This window comes from Rhincodon typus, chromosome 4, assembly GCF_021869965.1.
Source record: "Rhincodon typus isolate 14 chromosome 4, sRhiTyp1.1, whole genome shotgun sequence".
NCBI lineage: Eukaryota > Metazoa > Chordata > Chondrichthyes > Orectolobiformes > Rhincodontidae > Rhincodon > Rhincodon typus.
In genome coordinates, this window is record NC_063335.1 from 117,394,395 (window position 1) to 117,418,256 (window position 23,862).

Consider the following 23,862-nt stretch of genomic DNA (forward strand, 5'->3'; position numbering starts at 1 on the left):
CAACAAACCCAAACAGATCAAAACCGGAAATGACACTACTCGCCATAACGGACCAGACAGTATAAATTCCAAGCAGAGTAGAAAAGCACCGCTTCGTTGGAGACTCCACTGATGATGTCACCTAGCATGGTGATGAAACGTCTAAGTGAGAACAAGCCAGCTTGGTGAGCAAATCAACAACCTCAGATCAACAGATATGGGAGAGAAAGTGAGAACAGGGGACTGAGTTGGGTGATCAGCCATGATCATATTGAATGGGGGAGCAGGCTCAAAAGGCTGAATGGTCTACTCTTCTCTCTTTCAATTAATGGATGAGCCAAATGACCTATATCTAAAACAATTGACTGAACATCACAATTACTATTTGCTAAATTATATTCATATAGAACATTTCCTTGTGTGAAGAACAAAGAGCAAATCCAAATATAGATGAACCGTGCACGTTGTGACAAAATCTCTGCTCAGGAGGAGGCCATTTGGCGTGTCGTTGCAGTGTGAACTACTTGAAAGTGGTTTCTGGGTATTCTCACTTTTTCTCCAGAGCCCTGAATATTTCTTTTTCAAGCATGTATCCTGTTCCACTTCTGAAATTTAATGTCGAATGTGTCCAACCTGCCCCAGATGGTCATAAATCTGTTTTATGTTGTTTCCTGTTGTTTTCCAAAGAGAATTTGATAAATACTTGTTTTGTGAAAAACATTGATAGTGGTATAACGAAAAAGACAGGGTTCACTCGACTGGTCAGAGAGCTGTTTTGAAGAGCCAACACAATCCCAATGGGCTGAATAACCTGCCATAGTACTGTCTGAATATAATTGTACAGAAAATGTCCAAGCCGAAGGTGTTGAATTAGTGGTCGGTAATGTCTCGGAACTAGTAATCTAGAATTGTAGGCTAATATTCTGAGGGAATGAGTTTGAACTCCACCAAGGCAGATGTGAAAATGTTGAATTTAATTTTTTAAAAAATGGGGAATTAAAAGCTACCCTAATTGTGACCATTTAACCACTATCAACTGGCATAAATATCAATCTGGTTCAGTAATGTCCTTTTTATAGTGAAGGAAATCTTAGCATTCTTACCTGTTGTGACTTGTATTTGACCACAGTAGTCTGGTTGTCTTTTAACTGCCTTCTGGAATGGTCCCAACAAGCCACTCAGTTAAAGAACAGTTGGGGATGGGCAGTAGCTTGCCACCAATGCCCACATGCCATACCATATCACTGCGCTAAAAATAAGATGGTCTCCAGTAAAAGATGTTTGATGATTGCACAATGTTCAGCACCATTCGTGACTCTTAAGATACTGAAGCAGTCCATCTTCACATGCAGCAAGATCTGGACAATATCCAGGCTTGGGCTGACAAGTGACAAGTGACATTTGTGCCGCACAAATGCCAGGCTATGACCATCACCAATAAGAGACAATCTAACCACCGCCTCTTGACATTCAATGGTGTTACCATCACTGAACTCCCCCACTATCAACGTCCTGGGGTTACCACTGAACAGAAACTCAACTGGACTCGCCACATAAATACGGTGGCTACCAGAGCAGACCAGAAGCTAGAAATACTGCGACAAGTAACTCCCCTCCTGACTCCTCAAAGTCTGTCTCCTATCTACAAGGCACAAGTCAGGAGTGTCAGGGAATACTCCTCCTCTCCATTCCCCCACCCCCGGCCTAGGTGAGTGCAGCCCCAACAACACTCAAGAAGCTTGACACTGTCCAGGACAAAGCAGCCGCTTGATTGGCACTACATCCACAAACATCCACTCCCTCCAGCACCGACACTCAGTAGCAGCAGTGTGTACTATCTACAAGATGCACTGCAGCAATTCACCAAAGATCCTCAGATACCACCTTCCAAACCCACGACCACTTCCATCTAGATACAAATACATGGGAACGCCACCCCCTGCAAGTTCCCCCTCCAAGCCACTGACCATCCTGACTTGGAAATATATCGCCGTTCCTTCACTGTCACTGGGTCAGAATCCTGGAATTCCCTCCCTCAGGGCATTGTGGGTCAACCCACAGCTGGAGGACTGCAGTGGTTCAAGAAGGCAGCTCACCACCACCTTCTCAAGGGGCAACTAGGGATGAGCAAGAAATACTGGCTCAGCCAGCAATACCCACATCCCACAAATGAATAAAAAAGAGAATTTGGGATGAGCAGACTGCTGTGAATATAGACCTTGTGATCATACCTCAAGGAGTAGTTGGGATGACTGACTGAGATGTATTCCAGAGGCAGTTGGATCAGTAGAGCACAAAGAAAGGAATAGAAGTGTGTATTGGTGGGGTGAAATTAAGTAGTTGGAGAAGGCTTGTGTCAAACAAACATTGGCCATTCTCCTTTTTATTATTGGATGACTTTAATTGGAAGCTGTTCCATAAGAGGACTCTTGTGGATAGAATTTCACTTCAATCCACTTCAGTTTTTACTCTCGCCATGTAACTAATGGCTTGTGAAGGCAGCACTCACCAACGAGACTTCTAGCCTTGAGATCTGATACTTGAAACAAGGTGAGGCTCCCGCATTTTGCGTTTGTTTAATTGCAGTGTTGGAGTGCTAGGTGTGAGAAAGTTGTACTAAAATTAAAACAACGGCAGTAAGCTGCTGCATCTGACATCTCAAACTCGTTTTGTTTGCTCGTCCAATTGAAAAATGAGTAACAATGAAGTTTGCACATCTGTAAATATGTGGATGTGCCTGCTAGGTGTGGAGTTCACTGGGAAGTTGGTAGTTCAGTTACCCTACCTTGGGTGAGAGGATATATTTTAATGAAGATTCTTTTAAAAACGGTAGTTTAGTTAAAACAGAATCCTTTCAGCATTAGAATTCTTGGGTCACTCTGTTAGCATTCTTTAATGATTCCATTTAAACGAAAGCAATTTTCTGAACATGTTTGCATATTTTAATTTTCCCCAGCGAAGTTTACCTGCCTTGCGGAAGTTGATGCCGAATTCTCAGGCTTTCATTCAACAGTGCCTACAGAAACCTGCGACTCCAGCTGCTCCCATTGCAGCTCTGTCCGGAGTGTCAAAACAAGTCAGCCCAGGGCAGGCATCAAAGAACATCACAGTAACAAGTGCTTCACAGCCAACAAAAGTCCTGCAGACCTTGCCATCGCCGCAGGTGGTAAGGAACAGCCACAGTATTGTCATATATGAGTACTATATACTTATGGAATTTTTGTGGTGCTAGTTGTTTTGATTGAGAGAATGGCCTGTTCTGTCTTGTATGATGCTACTGTATCTTTGTGCGAAGTAATCTGAGCATTTTAAACCTCAATTTTTTTGCAAAAGCATACTATCAGGCAAAACATGAACTGATGAAGAAATGAAATTTATTTCATGAAAAGATATGATTATTATGAGCAAAAACAGAAGCTGCTGGAAAAGTTCAGCAAGTCTGTCAGCATCCGTGAATAGAAATCAGAGTTAACGTTTTGGGCCCTGTGACCCTTCCTCACAACAGTCTGTTTTTACTCCTGATTACAGCATCAACAGTTCTTTCGGTTTTTATTTATGATTATTGTGAGACAATTTTGTTCCTACATCTTTTCTATAAGAATTAAACAAGAGTTTTGTTGAAAAGGATATTTTCTATATAGTAGTCCAACCAGGTTTGACTACCAGTTAACTGCTACGATTTGCTTCAAATGCAGGTTGTCCAACAGTCTGGAGTACTAATAAAGTCACAAGCAAGCACGCTGCCACAGACTCAGACAGTGACTTTGCAAAAACCCCCAAATCATATCATTGTGCCCGTACCTCAAAATCAGGCCAAAGAAACTCCAGCAGGTAAGGACATTTGCAAAGAGTTTCCAAATATAAAATGATAGCATGATGTTGTTTGGGGATCGTGTCTTTATTCTTCATTCATGAATCTGGTGAGCACACAGGACTGCTTCTGCTTAATGCTTTAACTCAGTATGCTGTTTTAGAACTTGAGGGAATAAAATGAAGGCTGATGGGTTGCTCCATGATTGAGTGGCCCTTTAAAGCACTGATTCATGGGTTCATGCCCAATAGGGTTTTGAGCTTGCTCTCCTTGTAGATTTTGATCCTGTCAAAGGCTGTGAAGCAGTATGGAGCGGAATTGGTATTAACTGTGTCGTTTGATTGTTGTTCCTGGTTGCAAAAGAGTAAATGAGCAAATGTCATCGAGAGGGGTTGCTGGTGTATGAGCACGTATAGATATGGCTAGTTTTGAGGCATGCATGGTTTCCCTCCCTCTGATCCCACTACTCCACTGGTCACAGGCAGCTATTTGATTTACTTTGCACATGCCTGCTCTTTGCCCCATCTAGAGGCAGAAAAGTTGTAAAGGCTGAGCTGGGAGGCTGAGCTTTTCACACATTATATCCCAACTGGGAATCACTTAGCTCATTTAGCTGGACAGCCTGTTTGTGATACAAAGTACTACGAACAGTCTGTGCTCAATTCCTGCACCAACTGAGGTGGCCATGAAGAACACTACTTCTCAGTGTCTACCCCTTGCCTGTGGTGTGGTGACTGTTGCATTAAGTCACCACCAGTTGTCTCTAACGGGTGAGCAGCTCTACGTCTGGTAGGGCTATAGTGACTTTATCTTTACATCCCAACTGAACTTCAAAACAGTATCAAATAGTCAAAGCCCTGACAGCTATGCACTCAAGACATGTGACTTCCAGTAATTCCAAGCCGTTCCGCAGTCTATTAACCTTAGTCATTCGTTTACCTGAAGTCATGTTCTAAACTAAGTGGTTCTGCGTCTTTTCAGTGATCTTTTAAAATAGAGACCAGCTATTTCTTCCATACTTCGATAATACTTTAGAAATGGGTCCTCCAAAAACAATAATTATAGTGACTTTGTAATGGCTAATTACATCCTAATCAGGTTGTCACACTTACTTTCAGAGGATTTGAGTGAGTGTAGAGGAAATTTTAATGAGATGGTTTCAGGGATGAACAGTTATCTCGCAAGCTTAAATAAGGAATTCCATTCCCTTAGTCATCAGTGTCTCTTGGACCCTGAAATTACAAGAACAAAATTCATGTGACAAACAGGGTTTGACTAACATGAAATTTGTTACGTGTGTAAAACCAACAAAGCAATAGTCCAAAGCCTTACATGATTTGACTGAAACTTAGTCGCCTAGGTGCCTGCTTGTTACTGGTGTCGATCATAGACACAGACCTGGAGGAGCGCAGTTTCTGTCCATCTTACTGACTGCAGTGAATATTACTTCAGACACACCACCTGCAAGCCCCCCTCCAAGCCACTCACCACCCTGACTTGGAAATATACAGCTGTTCCTTCAGTGTTGCTGAGTCAAAATCCTGGATGACGACTCCATGGCATTATGGGTTGACCTACAGCACATTGATTGTAATGGCTCAAGAAGGCAGCTCACCACCACCTCTTCAAGGGGCAACTAGGAACAGGCAACAAAAACAAAAAGAAAACAAATGCTGACCACTTGCTGCATATTTTTCTTCTTTTCCTCTTTTAGTACTCTTGCCGATTGTCTTGCATCTGTGAGCTTTGGTTCTTGATTCTTCCACCAATGGCGACAATTTTGCCATATCTCTTTCCAGATCACTAAATATTGTACACACCCCCTCTTGCATCCATTGACCTACTGTCTGTGAAACAGTTTCAACTTCCCCCATCCACCTACATAATCAAAAATTTAATGGATCAGTTGAAAATGATTGTCAGATTGAGAAGCTTTAAAATGAAGCTCAGATGCAGTCCCTTTATTTGATTGCTACCAGAGGGCAAAAAAAGAATGTGCTGAATCTTGCTGAATTATGGTTTGACTGTAGTTGGCATACGGATTTATTTCAGGGAACCACACGTCAGGAAGGAATACGAAGAGTCATGCTGGACTCAACATTAACTGTCTTTCTGTCTCCACTGATGCTGCCAGAATTAGTTTCTCCAGCACCTAGTTTTTATTTCTGATCTCCAGCATCTGCAGTATTTTGCTTTCGATTTTGTGAAGTATGTTTATACACTCACTATTTAATAGAATGTAAAATAATTGTTGACATGACAACACAACACCGTGAGCATTGACAAATAGAAGCTAATTGTTTCTATTAAATTTTGTAGGACTGCTACTGGCCTGCATTTATTGCCTGTCTTAGTTATCCTTGAACCACTGCAGTCCACATTCTGTGGGTTGATTCAGTGCCAGTAGGGAAGGAATAGATGGTGGACAAGCTTTGGGGAGTCAGGAGGTGAATTATGTGCCACAGTATTCTTTAGACTCTGACCTGTTCTTGTGGCCACTGTGTTGGTAGTGAGTCCAATTGGGTTTCTGGTCAGTGGTAATCCCCAGGATGTGGATAGTGAGGGTTTCCGAGATAGTAACACCACTGAACGTCAAGGGACGATGACTAGATTATCTCCTGTTGGTGACCGTCAGCCTGGCATTTGTGTGGCACGAATGTTACTTGCCACTTGTCAGCCCAAGTCTGGATATTGCCCAGATCTCTTTGTATCTGCACATGGTTTGCTTCAGTATCTGAGGAGTTCTGAATGGTTTTGAACATCTTGCAATCATTAGCGAACATCCCCACTTCTGACCTTATGATGGAAGGACGGACATTGATAAAGCAGCTGAAGATGGTTGGGCCTAGGACGCTACCCTGACAAAATTGTTTGTGTCAATACTTTGCTGGTGCATTACTGCATAAGAGAGTGAACTATTTGCTCCATCTGCAGCGTTGCAGCCTGTTGGTCCTGTTGTGTTCCAGTCCCACCCTTCTGGTTAGCACACTGATCTGAGAGTCACAGGTTGTGGATTCAAATCCTGCACCAGATACTTGAGTGCAATATTGAAGTCAGCTCTCCCAGTGTGAGAACTGAGGGAATGCTGCAGTGTTGAAGGCAGTAACCTTTGACCTCCTCACCCCTACCAAAAAATTCTTCTCCTCTAAATCCATGTAAAGATCCAATGCAAGGCAGTTAAAAGTTTTCAAGCAACTTTGAGCAGCTTGGCTGCATGATTAGTTGTTTGTGTTTCTATAATGTTGATGTTTGCAAATCAGCTGCTGTTTCTTACGTTACAATACTGCAGGCCTGGATCAAGTTCCAGTCCCTACTCCAGAGGTGTGTCATTAACATGTCTGAACATTTGAATTAGAAAATAGCTCCAATGCGGCCAGTACCTCAGAAACAACTTCGTTAGCTGTAAAGTGCTTTCTTATGCCTGATCTTGTGTTAGTTGCCATTTAAATGTCAGTGTATTATTTGTGTTTGTTCATAAAACACAAGAACTAGGAGCAGGAATGGCCAATTCAGCCTTTCGAGCTTGCTCTGTCGTTGTGGCTAATCGCATCTCAGCCTCCACTTCACTTTCCTGCCCACTCTCCACAAGCCTTCAGTCAATTAGTACTTAAAAACTGTCACTCTCCTCCTCAAATTTACTCAATGTCCTGGTGTTCACTGCACTCTGGGAGAGTGCATCCCACAGGTTCATGGTCATAGAGTCGTACAGCACAGAAACAGACCCTTTGGTCCAACCCATCTGTGCCAACCAGGTTATGCAAACTAATCCTGTCCCACTTGCTTGTGTTTGGCCCATATCCATCTAAACTTTTCTTATTCATGTACCTATCCAAATGTTGTAACTGTACCTGCATCTACCACTTTCTCTGTAGTTGATTCCATTAACGAACCACCCTCTTTAGGAAAAAAGTAGCCCCTCAGGTCCCTTTTAAATCTTTTGCCTCACCTTCAAAACACACCCCCAGTTTTGAAACCCCACCCTAGGGGAAAGACTTTTGCTATTCACCTTTATCTATGCCCTGCATGATTTTATAAACCTGACCCTTGAGAGATGTAATTCCTCCACATCTTTTTTAAATCTGCAACACCTTCGCCCTAAAATTGGTCTTTCGTTCTAGATTGCCCGATAAGAAAATACCTTGTCCAGTAAAATCCATCAGTTGGGACCATAACACAACTTTGAATTTGTGCTCAAATCTCAGGAGCACACCTGAGCCCATAAAGTTCTGATGCTAACCACAATGCTGAAGATCACTGGTGTGATCAGAAATTCAGAATATCATTGTTTCTGTATAAAGTGCAAAGATATACAAACGAGGAAATGGGCTGACAATTTTTTGGGCACGTATTCTGGTTGAGAACTGTTAAATGCTTAAAATAATAAACAATAATAAACTTTCTGTAATCAGGTGCTGCAACATTGGTCACAAAAGTAACACTCGCACAAGTTAACAAGAATCCAACAAGTGTTCTACTACGAGCCTCGCCTGGTCAAATACTGAAAAAAGAGGTTGGAGGCACAACTTTCAGGTAATTGAAATATTTAGGTAAAACCTGAGTGAGTGGCATGAAAATGATTGTTGGATATCACGAAGCATGTGTGATGGAGTTAAGCTTTTAATTTCACAGAATTAATTGTGCAACAAGGTAGAATAGTCTGCAGGTACCATGTGACTACTGTCCGAGTGTAGTAATTACCTGTGAATGTTTTTTTGATGACATGAATTCATGTCCCAGGGATTGCATCAAATGATAGACAACAGTAAAATGTGAAAACTTTGAATGTCAAATTTAGACTTTAGAATTCTCCAAACAATATCTCAGCTGGCAGGTGTCATGCGGGTTTGCTACGGTGAAGTTCCACAAGAGATCTTTAATTGCCATTCAACTCCTGACCCCTTGAATCATTTAAAAATGACCATGCAGAAAAAGTTCATTCAACCTATTGAACCTGTGATGATGTTAGATTCTTAACCGTATGCTTTAGTCTCATGTTCATACATAAAGGATCCAAAAATTTGTTGTCTTAGTGTCTGAGAACAAATGAAATGTATGTCGCATGCTATATATATAAGCGTGCATGTGTGCTTTATGTACTTTGATTAGTGCAAATCCAGCAAGTTTGGGGCCAGAGTTTGTAATGCTATGTTCCAACCTCCTAGTGAATAACAAACAAACATACAGGAATAGGGATGTGGGGAGTTATGTTTTTTAAAGTCCTCCTTGGGTATCTAGCACTATGACACTGAAATGGTGTGGATTCAGTTTCTCTTTTTCTACTTTGGACGCCAATGATCTTCAGCATCGTGGTTAGCATCAGAACTTTGTGGGCTCAGGTGTGCTCTTGAGACTTGAGGACAAAATCCAAAGCTGTGTTACATTTCCAACTGATGATTTTTACTGGAGAAGGTGGATCCCATGCTGACTTCATAGATCAGATTTTAAAAAAAAATTAATCAAGGTGATCTTTCACTGTAACAAAACACATACAGTACTGCAGACTTAGTTTTAACAACAAAATAGAAGTGTATTACGTAAAAACATCTGCTATTTGCACATATTTCAATTGTGATTTTGAAACACATCATAAAAGACAATATTCGATCTGCCTCAAAAGGACCCATTTATAGTATTCAAACTCTAGAGAAGATTCCCTTCTGTAACACATCTATGGGATTTGACTTGACTCACTTTAATCCCTGATCTTGAAAGCTTGATAGTCTTTTCTTGAGTTTTCAAAAAATCGAGCTTTAACTTTCCCATCTTCGAATAACCCCTTTAAGAGTTCTCGCCAAACACTTCTGGTCTAGAACTTTTCAACTAAACTCCTTACATTGAGGAAATCTATGTCCTAACAATTCTCAACTATTTCCTTACTTCAGGAGAAACTGACTTGCACATTTAACTTCCACCAGGACTTCTGTGATTTCTGCTGAAATGTTTCCTAAGTTATGGGTGCTCCCCTGAGTAAAGTTAGATGGATCCAGAATTTTTTTTTGAAAGCCTAACACACAACTGTTTATTCTAATAAAAGTGATATACTACAAATGCTTAAAAATCTAAAATGACAGTAAAGGCTGAGCATCAGAGGAACAAACAAGGTTAATATTTTGAGTTCAGTGTGACTCTTCAGAACTCTGTTCATATCAGACTCAATGTTAACTCTTTTTTTCTGTCCATTGAAGCTACTAGAATTTCTCCAGCACTTTGTTTTAATTTTACTGTTTACACTCTTTACTCGTGAAAACTCTACTGATGCAAATATATTCCGAAATGTGCTCTAGGAGCTTATTCTCTTTGGTTTTTAAAAAAAGCTTCAGCCAGTCTGACAAGTTAATCATTATACCCCTTCATACACACAGAACAGATCAGAGTGCCACTAGTTCAAAATCCAAACTCAAAAATAAGTATTAAAATATGTACTAATTTTCATAAACCCAGTATCAGGTAGGATGCAATCGGCCCCCTCCTGAGAAAGTGCTGCCTCATCAGTGATGCTGTATTTCCAGTGAGACATTAAACCAAAGCCCCATCTGGTGCTTCGAGTATTTCAAAGTAGAGCTGGGGAGTTATCCCAGATGGTAATAAAAGCAAAGTACTACCGATGTCGGAAATCTGAAACACAGAATACTGGAAAGACTGTGAAGAAGTCTTACTGTACTCAACATTAACTTTGTTTCTCTTTCCACAGATGGTACCAGATATGCTGAGTTTCTCTAGCATTCTGTTTTGTTTTGAGTTATATCAAATGCTTGTGCCCTACATTTATCCATTTATCAACATGACTAAAGCAATATCCAAAAGGAAAGCCTGGAACATTGAATCACATTAAATCAGTACGTAGATTTCACATGCTGATAGCCCACAGCACAACTAACCAGATTCTTAGTGAGAGGGGGTGTGTTGTGGTAGGTCAGGAATGGTGTACAGGAGAAAACTTGGAATCACTTGTATGGGAAAGTCCTTTCATGCCAAATGTAATTGGGAGCCATTATGTCAGTCTTGCCTCGGAAGAACACATTGCCCTATAACCTAGATTGTATGCTCATTCCCCCTACTTCCCTTGAACTTCACAAAAGACAATATGTTTCTGTCTTGTCTTGGTTCATTTGAATGTAGAACATAGAACAGTACAGAACAGGCCCTTTTGCCCACCATGTCTGCTGACCATGATGCCATTCTAAACTAATCCCATTTGTCTGCATGTGGTCCATATCCCTTTATTCACTGCCTGTTCATGTCTGCCTAAATGCCTTTTAAATATTGCTATTGTATCTGTGTCTACCCACCTGTGGTAGCATGTTCCAGGCACCTACCACCCTCTACATGAAAAACTTGCTTCATACATCTCTTTTTAAGCTTTTCCCCTTTGTTCCCTAGTATTTGACATTTCCACCCTGGGGGGGAAAAAACACTCTAACTATCCAATCTATCCGTGCCTCTCAAAATTTTGCAGACCTTTATTAGGTTGCCTCTCGTCTCCAACACTCTAGCAAAAACATTCCAAGTTTGTTCAACCTCTCCTTACAGCTAATACACTGTAATCCATGAAACATTCTTGTAAACCTCTCTTGCACCCTCTCCAAAACCTCCACATTCTTCCTGTAGTATGTTGGATGGTGTAACTATTCAAAGGCAACTGTCACCTGAGAAGTGTCTTCTCCTAGAGAGTGGTGAGCTTGTGGAATTCTCTGCCACAGACAGTTGAGGCCAAAACATTGACTATTTTCAAGAAGGAGTCCTATATAGCTCTTGTGGCTAAAGGGATGAAAGTTAATGGGAACAGGGAACTGAGTATGATCAGCCACCATCATATTGAAGGATGAAGCATTCTCAAAGGGCCAAATGGCCTACTTCTCCTATTTTCTGTGTTTCTATCACCGTTTCGAAGTTAATATCATAGTCTGCAGTTCAGATCTCTTATGTACGTGCATATACATGACTTATCTTGATGTGGCAAAGAAGAGAATCTTGAGGATTACTCCGAATGAAAGTGTTTTGTGATGCGCTGTGTGTAATTACCATGTTGAGCTCTATTGAATGAGAAATGATTCCCAACATGTGGAACTGTTGGGGATGGTGGTTAGAGCACCTGTATTTCCCTCAGCCATGATATGTTACAGCTGGAGGGCAAAATCTTAGACCGGCTTAGGTCTTTTCCTTAATGAAAACAGATCTTTTAACCAGCTGTGTTTGAGGTGGTCTGTATTGGATCTTCAAAGAGTTAATACAAACTGATGTTCAACTTTGCATGTGTTTATGATCATGTGAAACTGTATTGGCTCATCTAAATCTGAGTCCATGGAGAAATAATAAAATGCATGGAATTAAGGGGCAGTTTTTTTTAGTTCTCTTGGATTGTGGGTGTCACTGGCTGGGCTAGCATTTATTTCTTGCCCGTATTTGCCCTTGCCGAAGTGGTGGTGAGTTGCCTTCTACTACTGCTGCAGACCTTGTACTGTCAATTCAGAAGATGGAGCAGGCAAACAGCACACCATTCCTAGTTCTTAGTACTTGTATATGTGACATTCCCTTCTGGTTCGCTGATGTCACTAACACTGGTGAGTAAATCCCACTTTCCATGTGTATTGAAAGTTCACTTTGGTTGCTCCATATTTCACTTAGGACATAACCCTGGAGTATTTCCCAGTACTGCAACTTTAAAATTTAGAGTCGCATAGTGATACAGTGCAGAGACCCTTCTGACCAGCTAGTCCATGCCAATCAAACATCCCAATCTGACCTAGTCTCATTTTCCAGCATTTAGTCCATATCCCCCTCAACCCTCCCTATTCATGTACCCATCCAATTGTCTTTTAAGTGTTCTAATTGTACCAGCCTCCTCCACTTCCTTTGGCCGCTCGTTCCGTGCACGCACCACCCTCTGAGTGAAAATGTTACCCCTTAGGTCCTTTGTGAAATCCTGCCCCTCTCACTTTAAACCTATGCCCTCTAGTTTTGGCTCCCACACCTTAAAATAAAGAAATTGGCCATTCACCCTGTCCATGCCCCTCATGATTTTATAAACCTCAATAAGATCAACCCTCCACCTCCGACTTTCCAGGGGTAAAAAGTCCCAGCCTATTCAGCCTCTCCCTGTAATTCAAATCTTCCTGTCCTGGCAACATCCTTAAATTTTTTTTTTTTTTTTTTTTTTTTTTTTTGCAACCTCTCACATTTAACAACATCCACCTTATAGAAGGGTGACCAGAATTGTATGCAGTATTCTAAAAGTAGCGTCATCAATGTCTTGTACAGCCACAACATGACATCCCAATTCCTATACTCGATGTACTGACCAATGAAGACCAGCGTGCCAGACGTCTCCTTCACCACCATGTCTACCTGCGACTCCACCTTCAAGGAACTATGCACCTGCACCTCTAGGTCTCTTTATTTGGCAGCACTCCCCAGGGCCCTATCATTAAATGTCTAGGTTGCCTTACCGGAAAACAACATCTCCCATTTCTAAATTAACTTCCATCTACCACTCCTCAGCCCATTGGCCCATCTGATCAAGGTTCAGTTGTAATCTGAGATAATCTTCACTGTCCACTACACCACTTATTTTGGTGTCATCTGCAAAATCATTTTATATATGACAAAAAGCAGCGGACCCAGCACCAATTCTTGCGGCAGACTGTTGGTCACAGGCCTCCAGTCTGAAAAACAACACTCCGCCACCTGCTGTCTCCTAACTGTAAGTCAATTTTGTATCCAATTGGCTAGCTGGCACCGCCCCCCCCCACCCGCTAGGATCCCTTGTGATCTAACCTTACTAAATAGTCTACCACGCAGAACCTTGTTGAGCGCTTTGCTGAAGTCCATGTAGACAATCGCTCTGCCTTTATCAATCTTATTCATTTTGTTGGGGACCATGGGTAACAAAGGACTGATGAGAGCAGAGCGGTGGATGTGACCTGTCTTCAGTAAGGCATTTGACAAGGTTCCTCATGGTAGACTGGTTAGCAAGGTTAGATCACATGGAATATAGGGAGAACTAGGTATTTGGATACAGAACTGGCTCGAAGGTAGAAGATAGAGGGTGGTGGGCGAGGCTTGCTTTCCAGACTGGAGGCCTCTGATCGGCGATGTTCCGCAAGGATCAGTGTTGGGTCCATCACTTTTGGTTATCTATAAATGATTTGGATGTGAAAAAGGAGGTATGGTTCGTAAGTTTGCAGATGATACCAAGATTGGAGGTGTAGTAGACAATGAAGGAGATTACCTCCGAGAACAACGGGACCTTGATCAGATGAGCCAATGGGTCGAGGAGTGGCAGATGGAGTTTAATTTAGATAAATGTGAGGTGCTGCATTTTGGAAAGGCAAATCAGGGCAGGATTTATACACTTAATGGTAAGGTCCTGGGGAGTGTTGTTGAATAAAGACACCTTGGATGCAGATTCATAGTTCCTTGAGAGCGGAGTTGCAGGTGGACAGGATAGTGAAGAAGGCATTCGGTATGCTAACCTCTATTGGTCAGTGCATTGAATATAAGAGTTGGGAGGTCATGTTGTGACTCTACAGGACATTGGTTAGGCCACTATTGGAATACTGAGTAGTTCTGATCTCCCTGCTGTTGGAAGAAAGTTGCGAAACTTGAAAGGGCTCAAAAGATTTACAAGGATGTTGCCAGGGTCGGAGGGTTTGAGCTATAGGGAGAGGTTGTATAGACTGGGGTAATTTTCCCTGGAGCGTCGGAGGCTGAGGGGTGACCATATAGAAGTTTATAAAATCATAATGGGCATCGATAGGGTAAATAAGTCTTTTTTCCTAGGGTAGGGGAGTCCAAAACTAGAGGGCATGGGTTTAAGGTGAGAAGAAAAAGATTTAAAAGGGACCTGAGGGGCAAGGTTTTCGCGCAGAGGGTGGGTGCGTGTATGGAGTGAGCTGCCAGAGGTGGTGGTGAAGGCTGGTACAATTTCAACATTTAAAAGGCATCTGGATGGGGACATGAATAGGAAGCGTTTAGAGGGATATGGGCCAAATGTTGGCAAATGGGAATAGATTTATTTAGGGTGCCTGGTGAGCATGGACAAGTTGGACCAAAGGGTCTGTTTCCATGCTGTACATCTTTATGACTTTGCTGTGTTCAGTGTCTTCAACTATTTTGAACATCAAATGTAGTGAATCAAATTGTCTGAAGCCCTGGCATTTGTTATCCCGACTCCTGTTTATGCTGCAATCAACGTTCTCGAGCATTGTCGAGTCATTTGAGTTTGTGGGATCTTGCTGCGTGCAAATTGGCTGCTGTTTCCTAAATTACAGCAGTGACTATGCCAAAGTAGACCAGCTGTGAAGCAGCGTGGGACGTCCTAAGGACATGGAAAGCGGAGTAATTTATGTGAATTCAAATTCTGCAACAATGGCTTTGTTCTCTTCTGACATCACAATATAAAGCATTTTTTGAAGTTCTTGAGGTAACTGAATAATGACAGGAAAATTAGTAAAATGCATGATTGTATTTAATAAATTTGGAAATCAGCTATAATGCCAGTTCCCAAGGCAAGTTTTATTTCTAAATTTGTGCATTGCATGTGTAACAATGCTGCAATACTATAATTCTGAATGATTTTCAGGATTGGTTGATTAATTACAGTTATGGTAAAAGTGATGGTGGGATGCTCTCAGACTATAGTCTCACCATTCTAAGTTCTTCAAACATAATTGTGTCAAGAACTTTTTATTTATCATATCTAGGACTTTGTGTTAGGCACCTGGGTTTTATAAGCATAGGCAGAGTGAACCAAAAATTGCTTTGCATTTACATGGTTCTGAAGAGTCATACCAGACTTGCAATGTTAACTTTCTCTCTTTGCAGATTCTGCCAGACCTGAGTTTCTTCAGCATTCTGTATTTGTTTTGCAGTTTTATATAACACTCCACAACCACTGGACATCTCAACGTTCTTTGCCAGTGAAGTGTTTTCAAAGGGTAGTCTTTCTAATGTAGGTAATACTGCATGCTCTCAAACAGCAGTCTAATAATGTTAGGGTTTTTTTTTTGGCTGTGTGACTAAGGGATATTGGTTGGTTCACCAGGGCTGACAGCCTGTACTTGTTAAAAATAATTCCCTGGGCCTTTTAGGTTCACACAAGCTGGCAAATTAGTGACTTGTCTGAAAAACCGAACCTCCAATGTTTGATGCAGTGGATTGTTAGCCTTGGTTTTTGTTCTTGAAGCCTTTAGTTGTTGAGCGTGAACTAGGGTCTTAATAACTGAACAGTGCTACCAACAGGGCCACAGCTGACGATACTAAGCCTATGTAGATCTCAAGTTATGCATTAGCTGAAGTTCTCTGACCAATTTAGGAAGGAAGTCAAGGCTTTAGGGAAGGAGATCCCTTTGATCCATTTAAAAGGGACTTGGAACTATTCCTGCAATGCTGTAATCTACATGGTTACATACCAGGTGCTGGAAAGTGGGATTAGAATAGGTTGTTTGTTTTGTTCAGCTGTTAGAGACATGATGGGCAGAATGGCCTCTTCTGTGCTATGCTCTTTTCTGTGGTTCTAGGCTACAGAGGAGATCTAATAGAATTTCTGCAGGGATGAGGGACTTCTGTTACTGTGGAGAGCTTGGTTTTTGCGGGAGAAAAGAAATTTAAGGGGAGATTTAACAGGTATTGAGAATTATGAACAGCTTTATTGAGTGTAAAGGAGAAGAAGTTTCCGAGGGAGTTGGAGATGAGAATTCTTTCTCTCTTGTACACTGTATGTTCTGGTCTGGGATGTGGTTCCCGAAAGAGTAGCTGAGGCAGAATGGTCATAATCAAGAAAAAAAAAATTGGGCACATCCTCAAAAAACGAGCTATGGGAAAAGAGAACGGGCATTGGGATGAATTGGACAGCTCTTTCAAAGAGTCAGCTGAATGGTCACCACCTATTCTGGAAAGTTGAACTTTCCATAAATAACAGAAGTAAATGATGAAATATAAGCTGAGCAGCTGTTACTCTGAATTAGTTAATGTTTCAGGGATTGAACAAATGGTTGATTTCCTTCAGTTCCCTTTAATTGTGTTGTGCCTCCAATGCATGCCATAGTTGGAGTGTTTTTGAAGAAGCATTTGACTTCACAATGTTGATACAGCCGACAAGCACTTGAATTCACGTGTCAACTGAGCAAGCCTTGGAATGTTGGTGATTTGCCATTGGAGCTTATGGGAGACGAGTTTTGTTTAAAACTTGTGCAGTCTGCTGTCTCTTTCCAGATATAATACTGAGTGTGAGAATGTGGAACTTGCCAGTACAAGGAGTAGTTGAGGTGAACCGTCTAGATGGATGTTAGGACTGCATAAACCTATGAGACAGAAAGGGATATGTTAATACTGTGAGATGAGTAGTAGCAGACATGGACCATTTTGGGCTGAATGGTCTGTTTGTCTTTAAAATTCTACGCAGACATTTCTGCTAAGGCGCAACAATACACCTACATTGCATTATATTTGCTTGATTTGATTTGAAATGTAATGAATGACCTGACTTACAATTCTCACGGGTACCAGCCGCCATGGCGCTATCATGCGGGCCAGAAGGTAGCTAATGGGATGTATTTTCTCCTCTTCGTTTCCCTCAACCTCCTTTTGAAGTATTCTGCAAACTGGGATGCAGGGGTTATGCAGCAAGTGCGGCTACTGAAGAGTCATGCTGTGCTGTAATCAGCCACTAAGAGGTGCTACAGTATACAGTGATTTTATTTCTCTAACATAGCATTCATGAAGCTGTAGGGGGTGACTCAGCTTTTTTCGAGCATGGATTCTGATAGAAACCAGAGGGCGGGAGGGGTATGGGTGTTATGATTTGGAGCAGTCTCCCTCAAAGGGTACTGGAAGCAGATGTGGTAGTAATTTTGAGAAGGGAGTTGAATTTTTACACGAAGATAAAATTTGCAGAGAAAGAGCAGGGGAGAATGAGATGGATGGGAAAGCTCATTTAAACAGCCAGTATAAAACAACAAATGACCTGACCTGTACAGTTTTACAGGGTCTGAACTACTACTTCTCCCGCTGATTTCAAGGCAGTCCCTGATTTACAAATACTTGTATTTACAAATAAGATCCCATTTAATGTAAGCATTCAAGATCCAGCATGTAAATAATCGCTTGTACTTATGACCAGGTATTTTGCACCATTATTTTATTTTATTGTATTGTGTTCTGACTTCCGTACACTTCAACTTATGAAAGTACTCAAATGGAACCTGTTCGTAGCCTTCCTGTAAGAGTATTAGTTTCGTTCACATTGTTGTAAAATCCGAAAAAGTTGCAAGTATTTGATGTTTTTTTCACAAGGTGCTGTATAGGGGCACTCCCATCAGGTGGAATAACTGATACAAGTTTTAGTTTATTAACTATCCAGTTCCACTCCAGCGTATGTGATGCTAATATATATATTTATGTGCATATATATGGAGATTCTAATTTTAGCCTTTCCACACGAGTCTCCCAAGAACATGTGTGCTTTGACATATGGATGTATAAGAACCATGGTCACCATTCAGTATCCTGTTACTGTTTGGGGTATCAGAATTATAGCAGCTAGTGATAGGTTTTAAAATAAATGTAATTGGCTAAGTAGTAGTTGGGATATCCTGAAGTGATGGGAAAGCTGCATGTTTGTGCACTGAACCCCACAGGAAGGCAATTTGCCATCACCTTTACCAGGATAATAAGGGATGGGCAATAAATGCTGGGTCAGCCAGCAATACCCACATTCCCTGCAAGAATAAGTACTGATTTGGTTCAGTAGGTAACGGTTGTTCTGAGTCAGAAAAGTTATGCGTTTCACTGCAGTATCTTGAAAACAAACAAAATCTCGCATCATATACTGGAGGCACTGTCATCTTTCAGATGGGATGTTAAACTAAGGCCCTTTTTGCCTTCTCTGTGTGATTTTAAGGAAGACCTTTGGAAACAAGCCCTTGCTCTAACTAAGAGTCATCCTTCAACAGACTTAAAACACATTATCTGGCCATTATCACTTTGCTGTTTATGGGAGTTTGCTCTTTTCAAGTTAGCTGTCACACTTGTTCTCTTAAGTGGCTGCATCTGAAAAAGTACTTCATGATTCAAGGAGCTTGTCATTCTAGAAATATAAACCATTGACTTTTTAAACATTTATAAATAAATTGAAGGGTGGATACGAGAGAGTGTTTCCCTATGCTGAAGAATTAAACAAAAGCAAATCCAAGATGGTCATAAATTCAGTAGGGCAATGAGAAGATCTGCCTTTATTGAAAGTGGTTAGAATGTGAATATCATTTCTGAAAAGAAGTGGTCAAGGCAAATAAGTGTTGCAAATGAAAGGAAAAAGAGTAGACATGAGAAATGGATTAGAAAGTGTTGTTGAAAGACTTGGATGTGGCAGTGTCAATTGAGAGTGTGAACATCACAAATTAATTGGGCCAAGTGGCCCGTTTCTGTACTGTATGTTCTATTTAATGCTGTTTTTCTTCTGTCATGGGGCCGTTGGTTGTTGGAAATGTTTGTTTCCTTTGAATAGCTACCTTTCTCTACTACATGAATGTTTATTTCAATTCTGCAGGGAGGAGGATGACATCAATGATGTGGCCTCCATGGCTGGGGTTAATGTCAATGAAGAGAGTGCACGCATTCTTGCAACAAACTCCGAATTGGTGGGCACTATCATCCGGTCCTGTAAAGATGAAGCATTTCTCTCCTCTGCATCCCTGCAGAAAAAAGCTTTGGAAATAGGTAGGTAACCACATCCCAGCGCAGCACAAAACACTGGATCCATGTCAGAAAGACAGAACCATTGTCATGGGTGATACTAATCTACATATTGACTGGACAAATCAGATGGGCAAGGGCAACTTGAAAGACATCGGGGATCGTTTCATTTCATTTTATTTCATTGCACACCCTCTCTGGCAATAGATTATTTTAGATCTAATAGTGTATAGTCAGGTAGGATTAATAATAGATCTTATAGTTAAGGATCCACTTGGGAATAATGATCATGACATGATAGAATTTTAAATTCGGTTTGAAGGAGAGCAGCTCTGATCTCAAAATAGTGCCCTCAATTTAAACAAGGGCAATTAGAGGTATGAATAGTTATCTAAAATGTGCTGGGTAAATAGACCAAGGGGAAGGTCAGTAGTCAAGCAGTGGCAAGCATTTAAGAAATATTTCATAACATTCAGCAAAATTTATTCCAGTCAAAAAGAAATCAGTGAGAAGGATGAACCACCTGTGGTTAAGTGAGGTGGCTAAGGTCAATATCCAATCAAAAAGGCCTACAATGTGACAAACTACAGTTTGGGTAATTTTTTTGGAATGAGCAGTGGATGACTGAAAGGCTAATAGAGGGAGAAAATTGATTATGATAGCCAATTGGCAAGAAATACTGAAAACAAACAGCAAGAGTTTGGCTACATAAAAGCGAGTAGCTGAAGGGAGTGTGAGGCCCCTTGGAGGATACAATTGGTTAATTATCAGGGAGCAAAGAAATGGCAGATTATTGAAAACAATATTTTGGAACAGTATTCATGGTGGACAAAACTATAAACATCCTAAAGAAAGCCGATAAAAAAGGTGCTAATAAAACGAATGCTGTATTTGAAGAGGTATTTACGGGACTGAAGACAGACAAGTTTGCCAGAGCCTGATGCCTGTATACATGTGTTTCAAAGGAAGTGGCTGCAGAAATCATGCAGTCATTGGTCAAAATATTCCAGCATTCACTCCTTTCAAGGGAGGGTTCCAGTGGATTGGAAAACCACAGCTCAAATTTTCAAAAGATATGGCTGGTAAAATTTAGAACACGAGCAGATGGTGTCAAATCAGCTACCCGTTAGACAGTTGGCTTCAACAGACGGGATGGGGCTGGCTGCAATATGCCTTTGTCACCTTTAGACTTGACTCATCTGTGATACTCCTGGCTGGCATCTGGCCATGCAGTTCTTGAAAGCCTGAGCTTCTCTGTAAAACCTGCTACCTCAATCCAAACTTTATGCTAAGTCCCATGTGCTTGCTTAGCTATGCTGATTTCTGCCCTGGCTAGTGCACAAGGGCAGCAGGTAATCAGGAAGGCTAATGGAATGGCCCTTAGACTCCAACTCCTTATTTGAAATAAGGGTAGGGATGTTTTACTGTAGCTGTACAAGGTGCTGATGAGACCACATGATGTGAGCAGGTCTGATCCCTTTATTTTAGGGAAGATATTTTACTGGACACTGTGCAGAGAAAGTTCACTAGGATAATCCCTGGGATGAAGGGTTTGGCTTATGAGCAAAAGCTAAACAGGTTGAGTGTGTGCACATTTGAGATTAGAAGAATGAGAGGTGATCTCATTGAAACCTGAAATGTCATTGATTTTTAAGGGGCTTGACCAGATAAATGCTGAAAGACTGTTTCCCTGCATGGGTGAGTCCAGGACCAGAGGGTATATTCTCAGAATAAAAGGACCCCAATTTAAGACTGAGATGAGGAATTTCTTCTCTGAAGGTTGACAGTCTTTGGCACTCCTTACCATGAAGAGCTGTGGTGACAGAGTTGTTGCATATATTCACGGCTGAGATAGATGCTTAATACATCTGATCAAACCTTTTCATAATCCTAGCCTTGTCCGTGTCACTGTCTTGAGTCTTGTCTTGTTTTTTCTTATTTGTTTACCTGGAGAGAAGAAGGTCCTGCCTGTTCAACCTTCCCTGATGGTCTCAGTTCCAGCATTGTTCTCATTTAATTCAGTGCGTCTGTGTGCTTGTTCTTCATGAAATGAAATATCTGTTTTCCAAAATGAAAAGCAAAAGCTCAGTGAGTCTGTAACATCTGTGGAGAGAAGCATAGTTCATGTTTTAGTTTGATGGACTTGTGGATTATGTCCATCCAATTTGCTGCCTTATTTCCCTCTCTCTGTGTTCTGTTCAGAATCATCATGGAGTTATTTAACCCTAATACTGTACCCTCTCCTTCCCAAGGCACCCTTCCATGAAAGTGCAGGCAGTCTAAGACCTGTCCTTGTGCCTGCTCCCTTCCCACCATCCAAGGCCTCAAACACCCCATTACAAAGTGGAAGACTGATTTCAATATTCAATTTAATATATAGTATTCAATATATTTGCTGCCCACAAACAGTGGACTGTACACTGGGCAGACCAAACACTAGCTGGATGACTGCAAGTGTGATCCTGAGTTTCCAGTTGCCTGTTTTAATTCTGTACCTTGCTCTTTCAGTGTTCCAGTACAGCTGAATATTTAGTTGAGGAACAGCATCTCGTCATCCCATTTGATATTTTACAGCCTCCTGGACTCAGCACTGAGTTCAGAAATTTAGACAATGAGCTCTGGTTCCCATTTCTTTTTTTTTAACAGGTTTCAATTTTATTCTTTTCATGTTTGAGAGTAAAGAAAGAACCAAGTTTCTTTACTTGTCCCATTATCATTCACTTCAGCCTTGCACAGTAAAACATTTTGTCACTTTGTTTCTTCTGTTTTCCATAGAATTACAGACTTTTTAGTTTTCTCCCTCAAGCTTCCCCATGCACTTTTTTTATAATCTGTTACATTTCTAACCCTGTCTAGTTCAGATACAAGGTCATTGGCTTGTCTGTTAATTGTTTTTCTCTCCCACTACATGCTAGGTATGCTGAATGTTTGCAGCAATTTTCTCATTAAAAGCCCACCTGGGTAACTAATGTCCTTTTAGGGAAGGAAATCTGTCACCCTCACCTGGTCTGGCCTACATGTAACTCCAGACCTGCAGCAATTTAATTGAATCTTTAAAACCATTTCAGAGGACAGTTATGAGTCACTCAGTTGAATGGTAATTGGGGATGGGAGACCTTGCCAGTGACACACTCATCCCATGCAAAAATAACCCAGAAAGTTGCTTTTTGTTCTGTTTCCAGTGTTTGCAATATGTTTTCCCATTTTCAAAAAGTGTTGATTAAAAGGGTGATGAATGTACAATTGTTTTTGAGTTAATGCATATGAAAATGCTGAAGCTTAATGCCTTTAGCCTAATTTAACAATCCTGATAATAGATAGCAGGTGTTATTATTGCCTTCATTTCAGCTTCATCCCAAACTCAGCCTATGGGTATGACTGCAAAATCCTCCGTTTCCCTATTTAAAGCCGAGAGTGAATACATTGTAGAAAGTGGCCCCTATAACAGGAACTAATTTGATTCTTGTAAAATTTTCAGTGCAGGTAATTTATTGATTAAAATTGCCCTTGTATTATGGGAGGTAGTTTTGAATACATAGTTAATTCACTTTGAATTTTTGTTTATAAACCAGGGAATAAAGGTGATATTGGAATGGTTTGTGTCCCACCTACTTGCACTGAGAAAAAAGGGCTATTGTAAAAATGAGGTCTTTCTTTTCAAAAGTCAACATTTTTTCTAAATTGCATTTCTTTCACGATTTCTCTTTCAATTAAAACCAAGTAAGGCTGGCTTGGAAGTATATTATATGCATTAAGTGTGCAAACTGTTACTGTTTTTTTAAAGTTAGGCTGTTGGCTTTCAACAAAGAGGTAACTGAAGAGGGAAGTCTGATTTGTTCTGGTATGCATGGCGGCTTTCTTCGTTGGCTGTAGCTTGATCTGTCTTTTGCCTTGAGCAAGTTTGTAGAGTCTGTGAAAAGCAGCAAACGCCCAAGGTGCTGGTTTAATGAGTTGTTTCTTTCTTCCTCCCTCCCCCTAGCCCTCTCTTATATTCTGTTGGTGTTTCTTTAGGTCCACTCTTCTTATTTTCACACAGCTTTTCATGCAATTGCTTAACTGTATAACTGTGTTCTGGAAAGAAGAAGCGAACTCTCTTCATCTGTGGGCATCAGCTTCTTGTATATCCTGAAACAGTAGTTTAAAAGGTTATTTCAGCATAATGTGATACAAGTTTCATTTTTTTTTGCTCATTGTAAATTGTATTGTATTCCATTCCTCCACTGCATGAGGGGCCTTGAAGAGTTTGTGGAGATCCCCCAAAAGGCACTTGTTTGATCTGAAGTGTTGCTTCTCATAACTAAAATGTGTGTACCTGTTGCTGGGAAGTCTGTCTGTCTGTGTGTCTCTGTCTGTCTGTGTGTCTCTGTCTGTCTGTGTGTCTC

General features: G+C 41.0%; 1 protein-coding gene across 1 annotated transcript in view; it reads left to right on the forward strand.

Moving 5' to 3' along the window:
- Positions 1 to 23,862, forward strand: part of LOC109938561 (transcription initiation factor TFIID subunit 4-like) — a 122,917-nt gene that overhangs the window by 21,455 nt on the left and 77,600 nt on the right. The window contains exons 7-10 of the mRNA XM_048596236.1: positions 2,936 to 3,145; positions 3,675 to 3,810; positions 8,200 to 8,320; positions 19,335 to 19,504. Of these exons, the coding sequence (XP_048452193.1) occupies positions 2,936 to 3,145; positions 3,675 to 3,810; positions 8,200 to 8,320; positions 19,335 to 19,504 (637 nt within the window). The remainder of the gene's footprint in view (positions 1 to 2,935; positions 3,146 to 3,674; positions 3,811 to 8,199; positions 8,321 to 19,334; positions 19,505 to 23,862) is intronic.